Source organism: Scyliorhinus torazame, chromosome 10, assembly GCF_047496885.1.
Source record: "Scyliorhinus torazame isolate Kashiwa2021f chromosome 10, sScyTor2.1, whole genome shotgun sequence".
Lineage (NCBI taxonomy): Eukaryota > Metazoa > Chordata > Chondrichthyes > Carcharhiniformes > Scyliorhinidae > Scyliorhinus > Scyliorhinus torazame.
Genome location: NC_092716.1, coordinates 2,312,676 through 2,333,398, shown reverse-complemented (window position 1 = coordinate 2,333,398; position 20,723 = coordinate 2,312,676). Strand labels below are relative to the sequence as shown.

At 44.9% G+C, this 20,723-nt stretch overlaps 1 protein-coding gene across 8 annotated transcripts in view; it reads right to left on the bottom strand.

The window, feature by feature from the left end:
- Nucleotides 1–20,723, bottom strand: part of zc3h18 (zinc finger CCCH-type containing 18) — a 319,920-nt gene that overhangs the window by 63,159 nt on the left and 236,038 nt on the right. For 7 of the 8 annotated variants that reach the window (XM_072517731.1, XM_072517736.1, XM_072517735.1 and 4 more), the window contains 2 exons: nucleotides 6,958–7,146; nucleotides 5,294–5,431 (listed from right to left, as the gene is read on the bottom strand). In XM_072517731.1, the coding sequence (XP_072373832.1) occupies nucleotides 5,294–5,431; nucleotides 6,958–7,146 (327 nt within the window). The remainder of the gene's footprint in view (nucleotides 1–5,293; nucleotides 5,432–6,957; nucleotides 7,147–20,723) is intronic. The other variant, XM_072517738.1, reaches the window with a different exon arrangement.

Below are 20,723 nucleotides of genomic sequence, written 5' to 3'. Positions count from 1 at the left end.
CTCCCTCCCCTCATCTCTAGAGTTTAGCTATTTTGTCCATGTTTGAACCACGGCTGTAATGAGGTCAGGAGCTGAGTGACCCTGGTGGAACCCAGGTTATTGCTGAGTAAGTGTCGCTCGATAGCACTGTTGATGACTCCTTCCATCACTTTACTGAGATTGAGAGTAGACTGGTGGGGAGTAAATGGCCAGGTTGGATTTGTCCTGATTCTAGTGTACAGGACACAGCTGGACAATTTTCCACATTGCCGAGTGGATGCCAGTGTTGTAGCTGTACAGAAACAGCTTGGCTAAGAGCGTGACAAATTTTGATGCACAAGTCTTCAGTACTATTGCTGGAATATTGTCAGGGCCCACAGCCGTTGCAGTATCCTGTGCCTTCAGAAGTTTATTGATATCACGTGGGGTGAATAGAGCTGGCTGAAGACTGACATCTGTGATATTGGGGACCTCTGGAGGAGGCAGAGATGGATCATCCACTCAACACTCTGGCTGATTGTTGCAAGGCAAGATTGTTGCGAATGAGTGGACAGCACGGTAGCATAGTGGTTAGCACAGTTGCTTCACAGCTCCAGGGTCCCAGGTTCGATTCCCAGCGTGGGTCACTGTGTGTGCGGAGTTTGCACGTTCTGCCCGTGTCTGCATGGGCTTCCGCCGGGTGCTCCGGTTTTCTCCCACAGTCCAAAGATGTGCAGGTTAGATGGAATGGCCATGCTAAATAGCCCTTAGTTTCCAAAAGGGTTGGGTGGGGAGACTGGGATAGGGTGGAGGTGTGGGCTTGGGTAGGGTGCTCTTTCCAAGGGCCTGTGCAGACTCGATGGGCCGAATGGCCTCCTTTTGTGATATCTATGACTCAGCTTTATCTTCGGCACAGATCTGCCAGGCTCCCCCATCATAAAGTTGCCTCCTCCAGTGAGTTGCTTAATTGTCCATGTGACACCTGGGAGACATTAGCAAATTGGATCGAATATGTAGTGATGCAATTTAGGGGTTAACAGCCTGAAGGTAAAACGTCTAGCACTGAGTCAGAGGTATATGCGCCCACCTGTGGCCTGGGTTGCACTATCCCATTCAGACGGTTGATGAGAATAAACAGGATATCCCTGTTCCACCAGGGTGATTCATTCAAGATTCATTATCCTCCTCGACTAGCCATTAGACCATTACAGAACCAGATATCCTCTTTTGTCCGTAAATTGGAGGTTAGTTGCTTATTCAAATGCATGACCGTTTTTTGGGTAAAAGGGAGAGGATAATCCAAAGTCCAGATAGCGATGAGTTCAGGTCTGTATGTGCCTGGACAGAACCATCTTTGAGGGACTGGGTGGAGCTGAGAGAGATATAAGAATCCTGTTCGAACAAGTGGAAGGAGAAGGATTTGGAAAGCGATCGGGAGAAGGGCAAGTCCTGCATGACAAACTTGCTTGAGCTCTTTGGAGACGTAACTAGCTATGCGGATAAGGGGGAACCTGTGGATGTGGTATATCGAGGCTTCCAGAAGGTGTTGACAAGGTGCTACAAAAAAGATTGATCCAGAAGGTGAGATCTCAGGGGATTGGGGGTAGAGTACCAGATTGGATTGTGGATTGGCTGACTGACAGAAAGCAAAAAGTTGGGATAAATGGGTCCTTCTCTGGCTGGTGAACTTATAACTAGCAGGGTGCCACAGGGGTCAGTCCTGGGACCTCAATTGCTGACAATCTACATAAATGATCTGCAAGAAGGGACTGAGTGTAACATAGCAAAATTTGTGGATGATACTATAATAGGTGGGAAAGCAGGCAGTGAGGAGGAGATAAAGGTTTCACAGACGGATATAGATAGGCTAGGAGATTGGGGCAAAGTTTGTCAGATGGAGTTTAATGTAGATAAGTGTGAGGTTATCCATTTTGGCCTCCTTCCGCACTGTAAATTCTATGAAGAAATGCACCACCTTAAACTGAATTAAACTGAGCCTGGCACATGATGAGGAGTTCACCCTGCCCAGGGTGTCGGCCCACAGGCCCTCATCCAGCTCCTCCTCCCACTTGCCCTTCAACTCCTCCACTGAGGCTTCCTCCACCCCTGCAGCTCCTGATATATGTCCAACACCTTCCCCTCCCCAACCCAGATGCCAGACACCCTGTCCTGGATCCTACGCAGGGGCAGCAGCGGAAATGTCACCACCTGTTTTGTAAGACTATCTATCTTTATCTTAAAAACATTTAATGAAGGAGCCTCAACTGCTTCACTGGGCAAGGAATTCCATAGATTCACAACCCTTTGGGTGAAGAAGTTCCTCCTAAACTCAGTCCTAAATCTACTTCCCCTCATTTTGAGGCTATGCCCCCAAGTTCTGCTTTCACCCGCCAGTGGAAACAACCTGCCCGCATCTATCCTATCTAATTCCCTTCATAAGATCTATAAGATCCCCCCGCATCCCTCTAAATTCCAACGAGTACAGTCCCAGTCTACTCAACCTCTCCTCGTAATCCAACCCCTTCAGCTCTGGAATTAACCTAGTGAATCTCCTCTGCACACCCTCCAGTGCCAGTACATCCTTTCTCAGGAAAGACGACCAAAACTGAACACTATACTCCAGGTGTGGCCTCACTAACACCTTATACAATTGCAGCAGAACCTCCCTAGTCTTAAACTCCATCCCTCTACCAATGAAGGACAAAATTCCATTTGCCTTCTTAATCACCTGTTGCACCTGTAAACCAACTTTTTGCGACTCATGCACTAGCCCACCCAGGTCTCTCTGCACAGCGGCATGTTTTAATATTTTATCATTTAAATAATAATCCCTTTTGCTATTATTCCTACCAAAATGGATAACCTCACATTTGTCAACATTGTATTCCATCTGCCAGACCCTAGCTCATTCACTTAACCTATCCAAATCCCTCTGCAGACTTCCGGTATCCTCTGCACTTTTTGCTTTACCACTCATCTTAGTGTCGTCTGCAAACTTGGACACATTGCACTTGGTCCCCAACTCCAAATCATCTATGTAAATTGTGAACAATTGTGGGCCCAACACTGATCCCTGAGGGACACCACTAGCTACTGATTGCCAACCAGAGAAACACCCATTAATCCCCACTCTTTGCTTTCTATTAATTAACCAATCCTCTATCCATGCTACTACTTTACCCTTAATGCCATGCATCTTTATCTTATGCAGCAATTTTTTGTGTGGCACCTTGTCAAAAGCATATATATATCCTTGTCAAAAGGATACACACATATATATATATATATATATATATATCTGCTAAAAAAACTGGGTTGAAGGGAAATATGGGAAACAGGATGGGAGGTGGATTTGAGACCAGGAAGAGATCAGTCATGATCTGATTGAATGGTGTAGTGGGCTCGAAGGGCTGAATCGCCTACTTCTGCTCCTGATTCCTATGTTCCTATATTCATTCAGGTCATTGATATAGATTGTAAGTAGTTGAGCATTGATCCCTGTGGCACTCCTAGTTACACCTTGCTAACCCAGAAAATACTAATTTAACCCTACTCTCTGGCCAATCCTTTATCTATGCTGATATCCCGCTATACTATGTTCTCTTATCTTATGCAGCAATCTTTGATGTGGCACCTTGTCAAATGCCGTTGGAAATCCAAGTAGCTGCATCTACTTGTTCCCCTTTATCCACCTTAATTGTTACTTTCTCAAAGAACTGTAATAAATTAGTGAAACACAATTGCCATTTCAACTTTGCTTGGTCCCTTTATTATATTCTAAATATCCTGCTATAACCTCCTCAATAATAAATTTCAATAATTTCCCTTTGACAAATGTTAGGCTAACTGAGCTTTAGTTTATAATCTTATTAGGTAATTAGAGCTTTCTGGTATCACTACTTTACACTTCTCATATCTAAAAAGAATTATTTGCTCCACGGAGATAATTTATTGTAATCATGTTCAGAGCTGAAAATTCTTTTCGGGATAAAGTGGAGCTGGGCACATCCTCATAGGCACTCTGTTCTCAACAACAGATTTTGTACACTGCATTCCAATGTAGGCTTTCCCTTTGTCTGAAAATAGATGAAGACGTTGTAGTGAAATCACAAGCTCCTCCTGTGTGATTTGATCAGGAGTTCCTCTGTTAGGAAAATAATTTAACAGCAAAAATGAAACAACAAGCTAAATTTGACTTGCAAATATTTGCACCCAATTGCTTCTTTGAACTCTCTTTATTCTGCAGCGGAATTCTTGGTCAACACAAAAACAGGTTAAACTCTTGGATTACCTGGTCAATACTGTCATGAGAATGTCGTTTCAGGAAATGTTTGGCTGCTCATGTTACTGCAGTGATGTCAGAGTGGGGGTGGAGCTGAGCTCTGGCTCTGCTTTTTAGTTTCACTTTGAGAAAAGCTCGGGTGTATCTGTGTCTTTTTGGTTTTGTTTTCAGTGTTGGAGCTGAAGCCAGACAGAGCAGGTGTACTGCTGTTCTCTCTGCCATGAAAAGACTATCTCTTGATCATTTGGTGAATTCAGAATTATAAATGTTCTCAGTAGTGAATGTAAACCTGATGTGCTTCTGTTAAAAGTCTTCTGGATGTTGTTTGGGAAGTTATTAAGGATTACTTAGTGTTGTATTCTTTGGGTGTTGTATTTGAATTAATGGTTGCTAAGATGTTCACTGTATGTGTTAAAAAGGTTAACTTGAGTTCGTAGAATAAACATTGTTTTGCTTTAAAAAACTTTTCCATTTCTGCTGTACCACACTTGTAGAGTGGGCCGTGTGCTCCCCAAATCACAATCTATTAAAAGTTGTGGGTCAGGTGAACTCCATGGTACACTTTGGGGTTCTCTAAATGCTGGCCCATAACAATACTATGAAAAAAAATGAAATGAAAATCACTTATTGTCACAAGTAGGCTTCAAATGAAGTTTCTATGAAAAGCCCCTAGTCGCCACATTCCGGCGCCTGTTCGGGGAGGCTAGTACGGGAATTGAACCCGCGCTGCTGGCCTGCCTTGGTCTGCTTTCAAAGCCAGCTATTTAGCCCTGTGCTAAACCAGCCCCTACTAGAAGGTGAACCTGTCAGGTGCGCACAGCTGGACAGACACCTCTGACAAAAGTGACGCTGGAGAGAGAGAGACAGCTTTAGATTACTGCTTGTGCCCCATTATAAGAGGCCAATCATTTGATAAATATGGTTAGTTCGGTCTTAAACCTAATTTCCAATTTGTGATATCTCACACTTTACCAGAACAAGAGTTAATCCATTGAATTGAGTGCAGAATAAAAGCTAATCACATACTGTTTCATGCTGAAAGTATGGACGTACCTTGATCTGCTCCCAGAGTAGGAGCTGTGTCTGGAGGAATGGCTGGAATAAGAGCTGTAAGAGGAAGATCTTGAATGCGACCTTGATCGTGACCTGGATGAACCAGATCCTGAATAGGAAGAAGAGCGAGAAGACGACCTGAAAAAAATATTTAAAAAATAATGCTGACTTCCAAATATCATAGTTTAGTGCAGCACACAGTGTCACAGATAGTAGGATAACTCAAAAATTTTCCAATCAAAAAGGTTCTGGGAAAATCCCAGCAGGTTGGAAAACTGCAAATGTAACATCTCCATTCAAGAAAGGAGGGAGACAGAAAGCAGCAAATTATAGGTCCGTCTAACATCTGACAGTGAAAATGAGCTCGACGGCATTAAGTTTACCACTGAACCTTAATCAGGTACTAAAATTGCTTTTTTTCCCCAATTCTAAAACACACAACTCTCCAAATCAAGGCAATTTTGCAGGCCGTTCTTAATGCCATATTCTGAGGAAGCTGCAGATACATAAGGTGAAAGAAAGTTTGGCTCCAGAGAGTGGCAGGCCTACACTAGGTACAGACTCTATATCCCACTTGGTGGATAGGAAAGGCAGGGAATTATAAATCACCCATCGATACAGAGTACTCCAGCTAGTTTTTATCACCCGTTCCCCATTCCTGGCATAAGACTAGAACATCATATTCAAAATGCATTGATCCTACCTGTTGTAGGATTGTTATTACAGTTCAGTAGCTCTGAAGAACTCTTTGTAATCATAGGTAGGTTAACTGTAACTTTTTATTGACTGCAAGTTTTTATTGACCAACTCGTTCTCGTGATGTTGACTGAGGATTAAATATTGGCCAGGACATCAGAGAAAACTCCCCTGCTCTTCTTCAAATAGAGCCACGATCTGTTTGCATCCACCTGAGGGGGCAGATGAGGCCTTGTCGTATTGTATCAACTGAGACATAATACCTCCAACCGTGTAACATGAATCCAGTACTAGAGAATCTTAGTTCTTTTTGCACTTGCCTCTGGAGTGGGAGTACCACGATCTTCTGAATCAAATGAAGAGTTCTATCCAGTGAGTTATAGATGACACACAAAAATCATAGGTTTTCCAGGTTGGCCTTGATGAATGCCACCGTCTGGCTGTAATTTCCATTGGCAGCCAATACATCATGTTTGGACTTCACCCACGTATTTAAATATTGAAAGTCTAGCTGAAATTCTTCTGCTTCTTCCCAGACCCAGTGGAGATCCAGGGTAAGCCACAGCATCATTTTTCCTATGGACTACCGAGATGAAGGGCCAAATGAACAGTGCAGATGGAAAACAAAATGGAAGGCTGCGAGCACCCACCTATAATGCTTCATGCTTCCACCCTACCACCTAACCCATCTTCATTTAAATGACGTGATTGGACTTTGTTTACAGAAGGGCCTGGCAAATCTCTATTCCCAAGGGAAGCACTGCAGCATCAAGGCAATATCAAAGGGAAGAGTCCAAGTCTCCAATCCTTTCTCCATGTCGTTTGTGCAAAGGCAACTAAGCATTCCTGCAAGAGGGAAGGAAAGCCATGAAAGTTGGACCTTCCCATTTTTTAAACCCGTTTTGCAAATGGCCTTTGATTTGATGAAGTGTGTCCTGACAAGTAGTTGGTTCCAATATCCTACGTACCTCGATGAGCCAGAGACTGAAACGGACGACCCTGACGTTCTTCGGCGCTTGCGCCCACGGCCTGGTGACGTTGTTGAAACTGGTCTCTTTTTGGGCGATTTGGATCGGCGCCAAGGGTCTTTCCATTCATCTGCTCGTTTTACAGTAGTCGTCGGAGCGGTTTCTTTCTTGGGTGGTTCTACTTGCCGGCTAAAAATTACAATAAAGTCGGTTAGTATTTATATTCTGGTCTTAAAGGTCAGCTCCACACCACTATTGGTGACCGAAAGATCGTCGTCGACTAGTGCAATATTATGCTGTTCCTGCAAATAGGTTTTTCCTCTCCTGAGAGTTAGGCATGGTGTAGAAGGGAGGGCTTCAGATTCCTAGGGCACTGGGACCAATTTTGGGGCAGGAGGCACAAGGGGTGGGTTGCATCTTAACAGAACCAATGTCCTCGTGGGGAAGGTTTAAACTAAACTAGCAGGGAGCTCGGCACCAATATAAAGAGGTAGAAAACAGGATTAAGGTGCATGAAGGCACAAAAGGAGGCATGTTTCATCCAAGGAGTAGTAGCACCATAACAGACAGCAGAATAGGAAGGACTACAAGGAATACAAAGATACGCTCAGAATGCAGGCACATAAACACACAAAGTATTGCGAATGAGTTGGGCACAAGCGCAAAAAACTGTGTAACCATGTAATGGCAATAACAAAAGTATGGCTAAAAATGGTGAGGACCGAGCACTTAGTATTCAAGGATACAAAGTGTTCAGAAAAAATAGGGAAGGAAAAAGGGAAGCCGGGCTGGAAAGAGAGGATTTCCCAGAGGGGGCGCGGACAGAAGCCATTTGGTGAGAATTGAGAAGCGAAAAAGGTATGTACACACTGCATGGAATACACTGGTCCCAAATAGTGACAGAAAGATAGAGGAACAAATCTGCAGTGAAATCACAGATGTGCAAGAATTATGCAGGGATGGTATTTGGGAAGCTTATCCCATTCAATATTTAGGTAACTAATAAAGGGGAGGTATTTCTCAAATGCGTCCAAGAACTTCTTCAACCAGAATGTTCCTGGTCCAACTAGGAAGGAGGCATTGCTAGAATTGTTGCTAATAATTAATAACAATCGCTTATTGTCACAAGTGGGTTTCAATGAAGTTACTGTGAAAAGCCCCTAGTCGCCACATTCCGGCGCCTGTTCGGGAGGCCGGTACGGGAATTGAACCGTGCTGCTGACATTGTTCTGCATTACAAGCCATATGTTTAGCCCACTGTGCTAAACCAGCCCACTGTGCTAAATCAGCTGGGGAATGAGTTGGGCCAAGTGACTATGGGAAAGCCTTTGAGAAGAGCGATCATAGGTTTTAGACTAGCAATGGCAAGTAATAATCTAAAGTAGAATCAGAATGGGACAGTATAAGAAGCCATTTGGCTCGTTGTGTCTGTGCCAGTTTTCCAAAGGAGCAATTCACCTCGTTCTGTCCCCTTGTAACCCTGCACATTGACTGCAACAGGACACAAACTGGCTGAACGGGCAGACAAGTGGCAGATCGAATTTAGTAAACAAGTGTGAGATGAAGCATTTTGGCAGAAAGGGTAGGATGGACAATATGGGCTTAATGGCAAAGTTTTAACGAGTGCAAATGGGCAGGGGACCTCAGGTTTCACATGCATAGATCTTTGAAGATAGCAGGACATACTGGAAGTGTACTTAGCAAAAAGATATAGGCTGATGATATGGAGTAGAAAAGTAGGGAAGTTATGCTCAATGTTTTTAGGTTACAATTATAGTGTGTCCAATTCTAGTCACCACATTTTAGGGAGGATGTGAGGATCCTTGAGAGGGAACAGAGGAGATTTACCAGAATAGTTCCAGGCATTGGGAATTTTGGCTGCAACGTTAGGATGGAGAAGCTGAGTTTGATCTCTTTGAGCAAAGGAAGTACAGGGGTTAAAAAAATAAGATTTGAGGAAAATAAACTTCAAAGCTCTGTGGATTGAGCAGGAGACTGGATTGTTCTGCATACCCCGATGACATGAATGTGACTCTTACTGCTCGAGAACAGTTACATGGTCACCAGCCATCTTCCAGCATTTTGCCTCAGCCAAGCTAATGCAGCGTAGTCCAGGTACAGAAGCAAGGATCTCACTGGGTTTAAGGCTCAGTAATGTACTACTTCACAGAATATTGGAATGGTACAGCACAAGAGGCCATTCACTCCATCCTGTCTGGCTCTCTGAAGGAGTAATTCACCTTGTGCCACTCCCATGGCCTTGCACATTCTTCCTTTTCAGATAACAATCCAATTCTCTTTTAAAGCTCTAAATTAGATTTTTCCTCCCACGAGGAGATCCGTGTGTTATACTTAAAATAAGCCAGTTACACTGCTAGTTCTGGATTGTTGGCACTGTGCCTTCTTAATGCTGGAAGGTTGGCTACAGGGATTTCCAGTGCTTCGTTGGAAGACATTGAAGTTTTAATTCAAGTAGTTCCTCGATTTAAAATAATATAGTCCTCCTCCATGATATAGAGGTTTGCTTTCCCTTTCTTCCCTCCCAGATCTCTGCACATACTTCCTTTGTAAGGATTGTGAACTAATAGTGGCTCATATCATGCTTTGGGTTAGAGCAAAACTTAATATGGTGACGAACACGTGACTGGACCCACTGGCTCTATTTCTCAACTGCACTGGATTGTTTCTTTTCTGCTCTATGTGGCCCGTTACAGCCCACATTGCGCATGTTCAGTTACAGCCAGGCAATGTGCTTGCGCTAGAAGCTCCTGTAATCTGGATAGGGTACTTTCTATCCTGTGGTGAATGCTGGGTAAGGGCCCCACCATTGAAAGCTGCTATCATTGAATAGAAAATGATTTGCGATCCGATTAGTGCGATGAGCACATGACCGGAAACGGGAAATGTGGTAATTATAATATCCTAGAATGTAGGCATAGGAAAGAGGAGGAAGAGGTACAGGTGTAGAAAAAGCAGTAGGTATTCTACCCAGCATTTTGTCATTGAGCACTAAAGGCGTGTCTATCCTCTCGAACTGTACGTTTTCATCCACTTGTTTATGTTTATTTTCTGTTGTTGGAGAACCACGTCACTGTTGAGGAAGAGGTACATATTTTTCAGATTCTTTTTGTCTTGTTGTTTTGTAGGGTGTACCTGGATCCGATGGCCTCATAGAGGTTGGTTCGATCCAGCCGAGTTCTTTGTTTGTTGATTTGCACCCTGTTCATTTGTTTTTTTCTTAACTTTACCAAGGTTTTGTCTCGTTAACCTCCTCAATCCCTCTGGGTTCCTGTCCTGTCTTTTTCCTTTCTCGACTTTCTTGATAATCAAAACTGTTATCAACCGACTGACATCCTTTACATATTCACTGCGTGCTGATACTGCGTTAAAGCAGCAGGCGTTGCTGCATGGAGGTGCTCACCTTGTTTTCCACGGCTTTTAAAACAACTTCGGTACATTTGTTCTGTTTATGTCCCTTTGTTACAGATGGTAATAACTTCAGAACTGCCTGTCTGCCTGCAGACAACTTTCTGCAACTTTATAACAGAGTCCCCAGATTATCTTTGCCGTGGCTACATCAAATAGGGAGATCAGTGGATACAGAAAAAAAATGCAGAAGGATTTAACGGATAATAAATTTAAATTTAGAATACCCAATTCATTTTTTCCAATTAAGGGGCAGTTTAGTGTGGTCAATCCACCTAGCCTGCACATCTTTGGGTTGTGGGGGTGAGACCCACGCAGACACGGGGAGAATGTGCAAACTCCACACGGACAGTAAACTTATAATAATAATAATCTTTATTGCCACAAGTAGGTTTACATTAACACTACAATGAAGTTACTGTGAAAAGCCGCTAGTCGCCACATTCCGGCGCCTGTTTGGGCATACAGAGGGAGAATTCAGAATGTCTAAATTACCTAATAGCATGTCTTTTGGGACTTGTGGGAGGAAACTGGAGCACCCGGTGGAAACCCATACAGGCACGGGGAGAACATGCAGACACCACAAAGACAGTGACCTAAGTGGGAATCGAACCCGAGACCCTGGCGCTGTGAAGCAACGGTGCTAACCACTGTGCTACCGTGCTGCCCATAACATACATAAGCAATTGGGTGGACTTGTGACAATTAACAGCAAAATGTCAAATATTGTGGTCAAAAGCCAGGTAAAATAAATATGCTACAAATGGTACAGAATGAGCATGTGGAGACTTGGAAATGGACCTGGAATGTTGTTAATCACATCAATTTCAATGTAGTAAAGGTATTTAAAAATGCTAAAAATATACTGGGCTAGGCAGCCAGGAGAGTAAAGTACGAATTTAGAGATTAACTAAGTCTTTAGAATGCACAGATGAAGCCTCATTTCAAATCCTGGACTTATCCACAAAAAGGTGCAGCTACATTAGAAATTGCAAATCTATAAGAGGAAAGCCAAGTGCAAAGTGGATAAGGTATAAGCAATTCTGCTGGATTCATAGAAACGGATGGAATCACACAATGCTATCCTCAAAATGCCTGCTCAAGTTACATCCAGTAATAGAATACTGATTTATTCAGTCACTGTAAATTAGTGACCCTGAACACACAGAAGTTTGAATTCTGTCATGGTGTCATAATACCATGAGGATAGTCATTCAAGTCCATGCCAGATCTCTATAGAGCAATTCAGTCAGTCCCAATCCCTTGCTGTAACTCAGCAGCCCTTCAGGTTTCCTTCACGCAACTGCTCGGCCCAAGAGCACAAGAAACTACAGAGTTGTGAACATATCCCAGGCCACCATACAAGCCCGCTTCCCACCCATTGACTCTGTCCACACCACACTTCCTTGGGAAAACAGGCAGCATAATCAAAGACCCTTTTAAAATCGTTCATTAGATTAGATTTAGATTTATTGTCAGATGTTCCGAGGTACAATGAAAAGTATGTTCTGCGTACAGAATATAATGCTACAACTGTAAAGAAGATACATAGAAAGATCAGTTCAGTCCAGAAGAGGGTCATTTAGGATTCTGACTCATCGTTGTTCAAGATCCAACCCACTAATGTCGTGTCATCAGCAAACTTGTAGATGGAGTTGGACCGGATTTTGCCACACTATCGAGCGTGATAGTGAGTATAGTAGGGGGCTAGGTACGCAGCCTTGAGAGACTTATAGTCTTCACTACCCCATCCTTATAGACAGTAAATTCCAGGTCACTATCATTCATTGCATGAATAGGGTCTTCTTCACCACTGACTAAAAGCTTAACTGGACTAGTCATATAAATAAGAGAGGTACAGAGGTTAGGAATTCTGCTGATCCCCGGTGTCTGTCCATCAGCTACAAGACACAAATCAGGTGTGCAATGGAATATTCACACTTTTTTTGGATGAGTGTAGTTCCAAATACACGAGAGGTTCGACACCATCCTGGAGCTACTAGGTTACGGGGATAGGGTGGAGTTGTGGGATGAAGTAGGGTGCTCTTTCCAAGTGCCGGTGCAGATTCGATGGGCTGAATGGCCTCCTTCTGCACTGTAAATTCTATGATTCCATGATCCATGACAATGTAGGACGCTTGATCAACACCCATCCAATAAATTAAACATCACTCCCTCTAACCATTGATGCACAGTTGTAGCAGTGTACACCATTTACAAGATACAATGCAGCAACTCATCATGATTCCTTCAACAGCACCTTCCAAACCAATGACCTCAATCATTTGTTTATATGGTAGTCAAGGGTTATGGGGAGTTAAGACCACAATTAGATCAATCAGTATGTGAGCCAGCTACAGTGCAGACTTTGTTTGCACTGAGTGCTGAATTTGGGTGCATTTGAGTGCTATAGTGAGAGTTTGGTGACTGAGGGATGAGGAAGGAGTAAGGTGCTCCTTTCATTTCATTTCCTACATTTCCTCAAAGAGCGAGAAGGGAGTCGGGAGTTTACAGAGAGTGCAGCTAACTGGGAGCAGAGTCGAGTGGGCAGAGTTGGTCCACAGGGCAGCTATATTCTGTAAGGTAAGAGGGGATGGAGGCCAGGGCAGTTGCATGCTCCTCCTATAGGACGTGGGTGGTGACGGATACCACCGATGTCTCCGCTGGCTATACCTGCGGCAAGTGCACCCAACTCCAGCTCCTCAGAGATCGTGTTAGGGAGCTGGAGCTGGAGGAACTTTGGATTATCCGGGAGGCAGAGGGGGTAATAGACAAGAGTTACAGGGAGGTAAGCACACCCAAGGTACAGGACAAAAGTAGCTGGGTTATAGTCAGGGGAAAGAAAACGAATGGGCAGACAGTGCAGGGATCCCTCATGGCCGTTCCCCTTCAAAACAAGCATACCGTTTTGGATGCTGTTGGGGGGGATGACCTACTGGGGGAAGGCCCTAGCGGCCAGGTCTCTGGCAATGAGTCTGGCTCTGGGGCTCAGAAGGGAAGGGGGGAGAATAGAAAAGCAATAGTGATAGGATACTCAATGGTTAGGGGAATAGATAGGAGATTCTGTGTCACGAGCGAGACTCCCGGAAGGTATGTTGCCTCCCGGGTGCCAGGGCCAGGGATGTCTTGTATCTTCAGGATCCTTAAGGGGGAGCAGCCAGAAGTCGTGGTGCACATTGGTACCAATGACGTAGGTAAGAAAAGGTGTGTGGATGTAATAAACAAGTTCAGGGAGTTGGGCTGGAAGTTAAAAGCCAGGACAGACAGAGTTGTCATCTCTGGTTTGTTGCCGGTGCCACGTGATAGCGAGGCTAGGAATAGGGAGAGTGCAGTTGAACACGTGGCTGCAGGAATGGTGTAGGAGGGAGGGCTTCAGGTATTTGGATAATTGGAGCGCATTCTGGGGAAGGTGGGACCTGTACAAGCAGGATGGGTTGCATCCGAACCAGAGGGGCACCAATATCCTGGGAGGGAGGTTTTCTAGTACTCTTCGGGAGGGTTTAAGCTAATTTGGCAGGGGAATGGGAACCGGATTTGTAGTCGAGCAACTAAGGTAGCCGATGTTCAGGACGTTAAAGTGTGTAGTGGGGCAGTGGGGAAGGGAACACTGACAAAGGAGAGTACTTGCAGGCACTGAGATGGGTTGAAGTGTGTATACTTCAACGCAAGAAGCATCAGGAATAAGGTGGGTGAACATAAGGCATGGATCGGTACTTGGGACTACGATGTGGTGGCCATCACGGAAACTTGGATAGAAGAGGGGCAGAAATGGTTGTTGGAGGTTCCTGTTTATAGATGTTTCAATAAGATTAGGGAGGGTGGTAAAAGAGGTGGGGTGGGGTGGCATTGTTAATTAGAGATAGTATAACATCTGCAGAAAGGCAGTTCGAGGAGTATCTGCCTACTGAGGTAGTATGGGTTGAAGTCAGAAATAGGAAAGGAGCAGTCACCTTGTTGAGAGTTTTCTATAGGCCCCCCAATAGCAGCAGAGATGTGGAGGAACAGATTGGGAAACAGATTTTGGAAAGGTGCAGAAGTCACAGGGTAGTAGTCATGGGTGATTTCAACTTCCCAAATATTGAGTGTAAACTCTTTAGATCAAATAGTTTGGATAGGGTGGTGTTTGTGCAGTGTGTCCAGGAAGCTTTTCTAACACAGTATGTCGATTGTCCGACCAGAGGGGAGGCCATATTGGATTTGGTACTTGGTAATGAACTAGGGAAAGTGATAGATTTGTTAGTGGGGGAGAAATTTGGAGATAGTGACCAGAATTCTGTGACTTTCACTTTAGTAATGGAGAGGGATAGATTTGTGCAACAAGGCAAGGTTTACAATTGGTGGAAGGGTAAATATGATGCTGTCAGACAAGAACTGAAGTGCATAAGTTGGGAACATAGGCTGTCAGGGAAGGACACAATTGAAATGTGGAACTTGTTCAAGGAACAGGTACTACGTGTCCTTGATATGTATGTCCCTACCAGGCAGGGAAGAGATGGTCGAGTGAGGGAACCATGGTTGACAAGAGAGGTTGAATGTCTTGTTAAGAGGAACAAGGATACTTATGTAAGGCTGAACAAGGTTCAGACAGGGCGCTGGACAGGGGCTGGTTTAACACACTGGGTTAAATCGCTGGCTTTTAAAGCAGACCCAGGCAGGCCAGCAGCACGGTTCAATTCCCGCACCAGCCTCCCCAAACAGACGCCGAAATGTGGCGACTAGGGGCTTTTCACAGTAACTTCATTTGAAGCCTACTTGTGACAATAAGCGATTTTCATTTCACAAGATAGCCAGGAGGAAACTGAAGAAAGGGATTAGGAGAGCTAAGAGCAGGCATGAAAAATCTTTGGCGGGTAGGATCAAGGAAAACCCCAAGGCCGTTTACACACGTGAGAAATATGAGAATGATTAGAGCGAGGGAAGGTCCGATCAAGGACAGTAGCGGGAGATTGTGTAGAGAGTCTGAAGAGATAGGAGAGGTCTTGAACGAGTACTTTTCTTCAGTATTTACGAATGAGAGGGGCCACATTGTTGGAGAGGACAGTGTGAAACAGATTGGTAAGCTCGAGGAAATACTCGTTAAGAAGGAAGATGTGTTGGGCATTTTGAAAAACTTGTGGATAGACAAGTCCCCCGGGCCTGATGGGATTTATCCAAGGATTCTATGGGAAGCAAGAGATGAAATTGCAGAGCCGATGGCAATGATCTTGTCGTCCTCACTGTCAACAGGGGTGGTACCAGGGGATTGGAGAGTGGCGAATGTCATACCCCTGTTCAAAAAAGGGACTAGGGGTAACCCTGGGAATTACAGACCAGTTAGTCTTACTTCAGTGGCAGGCAAAGTAATGGAAAGGGTACGGAGGGATAGGATTTCTAAGCATCTGGAAAGACACTGCTTGATTAGGGATAGTCAGCACGGATTTGTGAGGGGTAGGTCTTGCCTTACAAGTCTTATTGAATTCTTTGAGGAGGTGACCAAGCACGTGGATGAAGGTAAAGCAGTGGATGTAGTGTACATGGATTTTAGTAAGGCATTTGAGAAGGTTCCCCATGGTAGGCTTATGCAGAAAGTAAGGAGGCATGGGATAGTTGGAAATTTGGCCAGTTGGATAACGTTCTGGCTAACCGATAGAAATCAGAGAGTGGTGGTGGATGGCAAATATTCAGCCTGGAGCCCAGTTACCAGTGGCGTACTGCAGGGATCAATTTTGCAGACAATACAAAGATTGGTGGAGTTGTGGATAGTGAGGAGTGCTGTTGTCGGCTGCAAAGAGACATAGATAGGATGCAGAGCTGGACTGGGAAGAGGCAGATGGAGTTTAACCCTGAAAAATGTGAGGTTGTCCATTTTGGAAGGACAAATATGAATGCCGAATACAGGGTTAACGGTAGGGTTCTTAGCAATGTGGAGGAGCAGAGAGATCTTGAGGTCTATGTTCATAGATCTTTGAAAGTTGCCACTCAAGTGGATAGAGCTGTGCAGAAGGAGTATGGTGTGCTAGCGTTCATTAGCAGAGGGATTGAATTTAAGAGCTGTGAGATGATGATGCAACTGTACAAAACCTTGGTACGGCCACATTTGGAGTACTGTGTGCAGTTCTGGTCGCCTCATTTTAGGAAGGATGCGGAAGCTTTGGAAAAGGTGCAAAGGAGATTTACCAGGATGTTGCCTGGAATGGAGAGTAGGTTTTAAGAGGAAAGGTTGAGGATGCTAGGCCTTTTCTCATTAGGTGGAGATGCCGGTGTTGGACTGGGGTGAGCACAGTAAGAAGTCTTACAACACCAGGTTAAAGTCCAACAGGTTTGTTTCGATGTCACTAGCTTTCGGAGCGCTGCTCCTTCCTCAGGTGAATGAAGAGGTATGTTCCAGAAACATATATATAGACAGATTCAAAGATGCCAGACAATGCTTGGAATGCGAGCATTAGCAGGTGATTAAATCTTTACAGATCCAGAGATGGGGTAACCCCAGGTTAAAGATGTGTGAATTGTGTCAAGCCAGGACAGTTGGTAGGATTTCGCAGGCCAGATGGTGGGGGGTGAATGTAATGCGACATGAATCCCAGGTCCCGGTTGAGGCCGCACTCATGTGTGCGGAACTTGGCTATAAGCTTCTGCTCGGCGATTCTGCGTTGTCGCGCGTCCTGAAGGCCGCCTTGGAGAACGCTAACCCGTGGATCAGAGGCTGAATGCCCTTGACTGCTGAAGTGTTCCCCGACTGGAAGGGAACATTCCTGCCTGGTGATTGTCGCGCGATGTCCATTCATTCGTTGTCGCAGCGTCTGCATGGTCTCGCCAATGTACCACGCTTCGGGGCATCCTTTCCTGCAGCGTATGAGGTAGACAACGTTGGCCGAGTCGCACGAGTATGTACCGCGTACCTGGTGGGTGATGTTCTCACGTGTAATGATGGTATCCATGTTGATGATCTGGGACGTCTTGCAGAGATTGCCATGGCAGGGTCGTGTGGTGTCGTGGTTACGGTTCTGAAGGCTGGGTAGTTTGCTGCAAACAATGGTTTGTTTGAGGTTGCGCGGTTGTTTGAAGGCAAGTAGTGGGGGTGTGGGGATGGCCTTGGCAAGATGTTCATCTTCATCGATGACGTGTTGAAGGCTGTGAAGAAGATGCCGTAGTTTCTCCGCTCCGGGAAAGTACTGGACGACGAAGGGTATTCTGTCGGTTGTGTCCCATGTTTGTCTCCTGAGGAGGTCGGTGCGGTTTTCTGCTGTGGCGCGTTGGAACTGTCGATCGATGAGTCAAGCGCCATATCCCGTTCGTACGAGGGCATCTTTCAATGTCTGTTACGCTCCTCCTCGTCTGAGCAGATCCTGTGTATATGGAGGGCTTGTCCATAGGGGATGGCTTCTTTAATGTGTTTAGGGTGGAAGCTGGAGAAGTGGAGCATCGTGAGGTTATCTGTGGGTTTGCGGTAAAGCGAAGTGCTGAGGTGACCGTCCTTGATGGAGACGAGTGTGTCCAAGAATGCAACTGATTTTGGAGAGTAGTCCATGGTGAGTCTGATGGTTGGATGGAACTTATTGATGTCATCATGTAGTCGTTTCAATGATTCTTCGCCGTGGATCCAAAGGAAAAAAATGTCATCGATGTATCTGGTGTATAACGTCGGTTGAAGGTCCTGTGCGGTGAGTAGGTCCTGTTCAAACTTGTGCATGAAGATGTTGGCGTATTGGGGTGCGAATTTGGTCCCCATGGCTGTTCCTTGCGTCTGGATGAAGAACTTGTTGTCGAAGGTGAAGATGTTGTGATCCAGAATGAAGCCGATGAGTTGCAGAATTGCGTCTGGAGATTGGCAGTTGTCGGTGTTGAGTACTGAGGCTGTTGCAGCAATGCCGTCGTCATGGGGGATGCTGGTGTAGAGTGCCGAGACGTCCATTGTAACGAGGAATGTTCCTGGTTCAACTGGTCCATGGGTGCAGAGTTTCTGTAGGAAGTCCGTCGTGTCGCGACAGAAGCTGGGCGTACCTTGTACGATGGGTTTCAAGATGCCCTCGATGTAGCCAGAGAGGTTCTCACACAGGGTCCTATTGCCTGATACGATAGGACGGCCTGGTGTGTTGGCCTTGTGTATTTTCGGGTGGCAGTAGAGATCTCCAATGCGGGGAGTACGTGGGATGAGAGAATGTAGGGTGCTCTGAAGATCTGGATCCAAGGTCTTGATCAGACTGTTAAGTTGGCGGATGTGTTCCTTGGTCGGATCTGCGGGTAACTGTCTGTAGTGTTCTTGGTTGTTCAGTTATCGGTATACTTCTTTGCAGTAGTCTGTTCTGTCCAGTATGACAGTGGCCCCTCCTTTGTCTGCTGGTTTGATGACGGTGTTGCGGTTGGTCTTGAGAGCGCGGATGGCATTGCGTTGTGCTTGGGTGACGTTCGGGGCTGTCTTGTGAATGCGACTGATGAATCTGGCATTGACGCGAAGGATGAGGGGTGACTTGATAGAGGTTTATAATATGATCAGGGGAATAGATAGAGTAGACAGTGAGAGACTTTTTCCCTGGGTGGAACAAACCATTACAAGGGGACATAAATTTAAGGTGAATGGTGGGAAGATATAGGGGGGATGTCAGAGGTAGGTTCTTTACCCAGAGAGTAGTGGAGGCATGGAATCCACTGCCTGTGGAAGTAGTTGAGTCGAAAACATTAGGGACCTTCAAGCGGCTATTGGATAGGTACAAGGATTACGGTAGAATGATGGGGTGTAAATTTGTTCTTAATCAAGGACAAAAGTTTGGCACAACATCGTGGGCCAAAGGGCCTGTTCTGTGCTGTATTTTTCTATGTTCTATGAATGGTAGGCAGGCTCAAAGGGGCACATAGCCCACGCCTGCTCCTAACTCCGATGTTCCTGCTAGTGGGACAAGGGCTGCAGATACCCTCCAAGTCACTCCTCATCGTGTCCTGGAAATATATTGTGTTCCTTCACTGTCGCTGGGTCAAACTTCTAGAGCTCCCTCTCTAACAGCAGTGTAGGTGCACTTACACCAGGCGGCAGCTCACCACCTCCTTCAAGAACAATTAGGGATAGCAGTGACACTCCCCCAATGGAATAACAAAAACATTTCCCCATATCTTTTACCCCATAGTGCTTGTACCATTAACCAACAGTTGGCTCTTTGTTATCCACATTATCTAAACCGGTCAATTCTTGTACACCAATCAAATCTCTCCTGAACTTTCTTTGCTCAATGGAGAATAATCCCAGCCTCTCCAACCTAACCTTACAAAGGTGTGGTGACCAAGACTAGATGCAGTACTTCAGTGATGCTGAGCTAGAGCTTCATAAAGGTAAAGCACAACTTCCCTACATTTGCACTCAATAAAATATTAAAACGGCACAAATATAATGAACCTAAAATATTAAGAAGTCTTACACACCAGGTTAAAGTCCAACAGGTTTGCTTCGAATCACTAGCTTTCGGAGTGCAGCTCCTTCATCAGGTGAATGAAGAGGTGGGTTCCACAAACACATATAGACAAAGTCAATGATGCAAGACGATACATTGAATGAGAGTCTTTGCAGGTAATTAAGTCTTTACAGGTCATGGGGTGCAACTGGAGAGAGGGATAATCACAGGTTAAAGTAGTGTGAATTAACCTGTGATTATCCCTCTCTCCAGTTGCACTGAATTTGTCTGTATATGTGTTTGTGGAACTCGTCTCTTCGTTCACCTGAGGAAGGAGCTGCGCTCCGAAAGCTAGTGATTCAAAACAAACCTGTTGGACTTTAACCTAGTGCTGTAAGACTTCTTACTGTGCTCACCCCAGTCCAACATCGGCATCTCCACATCAAAATATTAAGTTCAGGTAGCGTAGGACCAGAGACAGTTTTGAATAGTTTAGATTTAAACCTAATCTAACAGGAAAAATTAAAATGTCTTTACTCAGTAGATGGTTGGTGCAAATATTCTGTCAGGAGAGCGGGGACGACGACGACGATAGGGACAGCTGGAAGCTTTATTATTTTGCATTCTCTCTCCGTGTAGGTTTTCTGGTGTCCCAGTAAAATGGACTACCTGCCAATCAAACAAACACTTCCCACAAATACGACTACACACTTAAAAAAAGGTATTTTACAGCAAGATGATAAATCAGTGCTTCACTTATTATAATTTGTCACAAATTGTCACAAAACAACTAATCAGCCTGTCATTCTCTCAGATTGCTGAAGGAACCCTTAACTTGGACCTACATCTGAGGCTTGTTCATTCATGACGTGGGATATTTACAGAATGTTCCACTACTTCAGTTATTGCAGATACAACTACCACCATACAAGCAAGGGTTAAGTAGGGGCAGAAGGTCCAAGAAAACAGAATGAACAACCC